Source organism: Oncorhynchus nerka, linkage group LG13 (genome assembly GCF_034236695.1).
Source record: "Oncorhynchus nerka isolate Pitt River linkage group LG13, Oner_Uvic_2.0, whole genome shotgun sequence".
Lineage (NCBI taxonomy): Eukaryota > Metazoa > Chordata > Actinopteri > Salmoniformes > Salmonidae > Oncorhynchus > Oncorhynchus nerka.
The window spans coordinates 96141512-96145662 of NC_088408.1; the positions used below are offsets into that span (position 1 = coordinate 96141512).

The 4151-nt window shown below is 37.7% G+C and overlaps 1 protein-coding gene across 1 annotated transcript; it reads left to right on the top strand.

Annotated features, from left to right (window-relative positions):
• The first annotated feature begins 1432 nt into the window (after nt 1-1432).
• LOC115125288 (C-X-C motif chemokine 11-1-like) lies at nt 1433-3038 on the top strand. Its single transcript, XM_029654792.2, has 4 exons — nt 1433-1593; nt 1793-1919; nt 2217-2309; nt 2649-3038. The coding sequence occupies exons 1-4, from the start codon at nt 1524-1526 to the stop codon at nt 2659-2661; spliced, it is 303 nt and encodes a 100-aa protein (XP_029510652.1). The 5' UTR covers nt 1433-1523; the 3' UTR covers nt 2662-3038.
• Nucleotides 3039-4151: the final 1113 nt, after the last annotated feature.

Below are 4151 nucleotides of genomic sequence, written 5' to 3' on the forward strand. Positions count from 1 at the left end.
AGTGCACTATATAAGGAATAGGGCTCTAGTCTAAAGTAGTGCACTATATAGGGAATAGGGCTCTGGTCAAATATAGTGCACTATATAAGGAATAGGGCTCTAGTCTAAAGTAGTGCACTATATAGGGAATAGGGCTCTGGTCAAATATAGTGCACTATATAAGGAATAGGGCTCTAGTCTAAAGTAGTGCACTATATAGGGAATAGGGCTCTGGTCAAAAGTAGTGCACTATATAGGGAATAGGGCTCTGGTCAAAAGTAGTGCACTATATAGGGAATAGGGCTCTGGTCAAATATAGTGCACTATATAAGGAATAGGGCTCTAGTCTAAAGTAGTGCACTATATAGGGAATAGGGCTCTGGTCAAATATAGTGCACTATATAAGGAATAGGGCTCTAGTCTAAAGTAGTGCACTATTTAGGGAATAGGGCTCTGGTCAAATATAGTGCACTATATAAGGAATAGGGCTCTAGTCTAAAGTAGTGCACTATATAGGGAATAGGGCTCTGGTCAAAAGTAGTGCACTATATAGGGAATAGGGCTCTGGTCAAAAGTAGTGCACTATATAGGGAATAGGGCTCTGGTCAAAAGTAGTGCACTATATAGGGAATAGGGCTCTGGTCAAAAGTAGTGCACTATATAGGGAACAGGGCTCTAGTCTAAAGTAGTGCACTATATAGGGAATAGGGCTCTGGTCAAAAGTAGTGCACTATATAGGGAATAGGGCTCTGGTCAAAAGTAGTGGAATAGGATTCAATCAAAAGTAGTACTATATAGGGAATAGGGCTTATTTGGTTTATTTGGCTCTGGTCAAAAGTAGTGCACTATATAGGGAATAGGGCTCTGGTCAAAAGTAGTGCACTATATAGTTTATTTGGCTCTGGTCAAAAGTAGTGCACTATATAGTTTATTTGGCTCTGGTCAAAACTAGTGCACTATATAGGGAATAGGGCTCTGGTCAAAAGTAGTGCACTATATAGGGAATAGGGCTCTGGTCTAAAGTAGTGCACTACATAGGGAATAGGGCTCTGGTCAAAACTAGTGCACTATATAGGGAATAGGGCTCTGGTCTAAAGTAGTGCACTATATAGGGAATAGGGCTCTGGTCTAAAGTAGTGCACTATATAGGGAATAGGGCTCTGGTCAAAAGTAGTGCACTATATAGGGAATAGGGTGCCATTTGGGATGGAAGAGGAAAGACAGATTGTATCACCTCTCTGCCTTTAAGCACTCCTCAAATGTCACTGTCAGAGGGAGTTTCTGAGAAATGGGAAATCCTGTGTGAAAGGAGAAGCAGGGAAAAGGAGAAAGGAGCTGAAACAGAGAAAAGGGAAAACCCCTCTCTTTCTCTGTCTCCCCTTCTCATTGGATGACTGTCAGAGAACGGATGGGGCTTATTATAAATACAGTATAAATACAAGCCAAGCTCTCAACTTCTATCACTTCTCTCCTCCGTTCACAACTTCCATCACTTGACTGAGCTGTCCATCCAGACTCTGAAAGAAACTGAAGAAGCAGTATCCATGAGCAACACGATGACATCAACGGTCCTCATCAGCTTCCTGGCCTGTCTGTTCCTGGCCAATGTTGAAGGTAACATCTCTGAAATATCTTGAATTATATTTCTAATATCTTTGACATCTTTATTAGAAATCTGTAGCATATGAATTAACTTGCAAAGCCAGGGAGAAGTGTAGTAAAACAATAGGTTTGATTTCTGACTGAAGAGTTTAGTTCTTAGCTGCAATAATGCCAAACCAAACCTGCCATAAACTTTTCTTGTCATCTCCAGGCCAGGTGGGTCATTCTAAAGCTCGGTGCCAGTGTCTGAATGGACTGGTGAACCGGGTTAAACCTCTTCACATTGAGAAGCTCGAGGTCTACACCTCCAGCCACTCCTGTAGGAACATGGAGATCATGTAAGAAGTCTGTCTGTCTGTCTGTCTGTCTGTCTGTCTGTCTGTCTGTCTGTCTGTCTGTCTGTCTGTCTGTCTGTCTGTCTGTCTGTCTGTCTGTCTGTCTGTCTGTCTGTCTGTCTGTCTGTACCATATTAATATCAGTGCATATTGTGACCAGCTCAGTAGATGGACACAATGGTAAATGTTGCTATTTATTTGTACACCTGCTGGTAGGATAATATTAGTTCTCTATATGCTCAGTTGGAAAGTGGTGAAGGCTAACTTCTAACAGTAGTCTCTCTCTCCTTGTATATTCAGTGTCACTCTGAAGAACGGAGAAGGGAAGAAGTGTCTGAATCCAGAGGCTCCATTTGCCAAGAAAACCATCGAGAAAATAATGAAAAACCAAAGGTGAGGACAACATATCAGTATTTCAGTATTATATCAGTATTATATCAGTACATCAGTATTATATCAGTACACCAGTATTATATCAGTACATCAGTATATCAGTACATCAATAAGTCAATACATCGATTCATTGCTATATCAGTACATCAGTACATCAGTATTATATCAGTACATCAGTACATCACTATATATCAGTACACCAATATATCTGTACATCAGTATACCAGTATCAGTATATCAGTACATCAGTATGTCAGTATATCTTGAGTCTCTATTTATTAGTAGTTAATTATTAAGTTATTAATTATATAAGTATAATAATATATTGTTTTATTTCAGGAGTGTGCAGTAAATCTGTGAACTAATGACACCAATCCCATTGAGAACTTGATGGAACAGAGAGCACCATGAGAGAGAGAGTTAATCCTGATGAATTACCACAGTTGAGTCAATGCACTGAAGACTGCCTGAATATGTTTACACTGTTTAATGGTACTTAGAAAGTCAGTTTTTAAATTGACAAAATTAGTATGTTCATTTATGCAATTGAACATATAAAAAGCCTGTAAATATGTAGGTATATTTTTTCATTTTGGAAGGTCAAGACTTGAAATGTTTTACATTTTGTTTAGTTAGTTATCAAAATGATCAACATCTTTGTAAATACTGTATATTCTATATGTGTTGTTTACTTTTTCTATCAAAATATTAAAGATGCATTTGACTCTACTTTCTGCTCTATTTTACCTCTGTTCAGCTAGTCTTTGATAGCAGACCAAATGTCACTGCAATGATGATAGTCAGATGACAGACTATGTAGAGTGAGATGTCTTCTAGAACATAACCTAAAGGAACACATTATGTAGAGTGAGATGTCTTCTAGAACATAACCTAAAGGAACACATTATGTAGAGTGAGATGTCTTCTAGAACATAGCCTAAAGGAACACATTATGTAGAGTGAGATGTCTTCTAGAACATAACCTAAAAGAACAGATTATGTAGAGTGAGATTTCTTCTAGAACATAGACTAAAGGAACACATTATGTAGAGTGAGATGTCTTCTAGAACATAGTCTAAAGGAACACATTATGTAGAGTGAGATGTCTTCTAGAACATAGCCTAAAGGAACACATTATGTAGAGTGAGATGTCTTCTAGAACATAGTCTAAAGGAACACATTATGTAGAGTGAGATGTCTTCTAGAACATAACCTAAAGGAACACATTATGTAGAGTGAGATGTATTCTAGAACATAGACTAAAGGAACACATTATGTAGAGTGAGATGTCTTCTAGAACATAACCTAAAGGAACACATTATGTAGAGTGAGATGTCTTCTAGAACATAGTCTAAAGGAACACATTATGTAGAGTGAGATGTCTTCTAGAACATAGACTAAAGGAACACATTATGTAGAGTGAGATGTCTTCTAGAACATAGCCTAAAGGAACACATTATGTAGAGTGAGATGTCTTCTAGAACATAACCTAAAGGAACACATTATGTAGAGTGAGATGTCTTCTAGAACATAGCCTAAAGGAACATAACCTAAAGGAACACATTATGTAGAGTGAGATGTCTTCTAGAACATAGGAACACATATGTAAGATGAACACATTATGTAGAGTGAGATGTCTTCTAGAACATAGACTAAAGGAACACATTATGTAGAGTGAGATGTCTTCTAGAACATAACCTAAAGGAACACATTATGTAGAGTGAGATGTCTTCTAGAACATAGTCTAATGGAACACATTATGTAGAGTGAGATGTCTTCTAGAACATAGACACATAAAGGAATGTCACATTAAAGGAACACATTATGTAGAGTGAGATGTCT

Excerpts from the sequence above, each read along its gene's own strand:
- LOC115125288 (XM_029654792.2), top strand. The coding sequence starts at position 1,524 with ATGAGCAACACGATGACATCAACGGTCCTCATCAGCTTCCTGGCCTGT. Across the intron at positions 1,594-1,792 it reads GTTCCTGGCCAATGTTGAAG|GCCAGGTGGGTCATTCTAAA; the intron begins GTAACATCTCTG and ends TGTCATCTCCAG. Across the intron at positions 1,920-2,216 it reads TGTAGGAACATGGAGATCAT|TGTCACTCTGAAGAACGGAG; the intron begins GTAAGAAGTCTG and ends TTGTATATTCAG.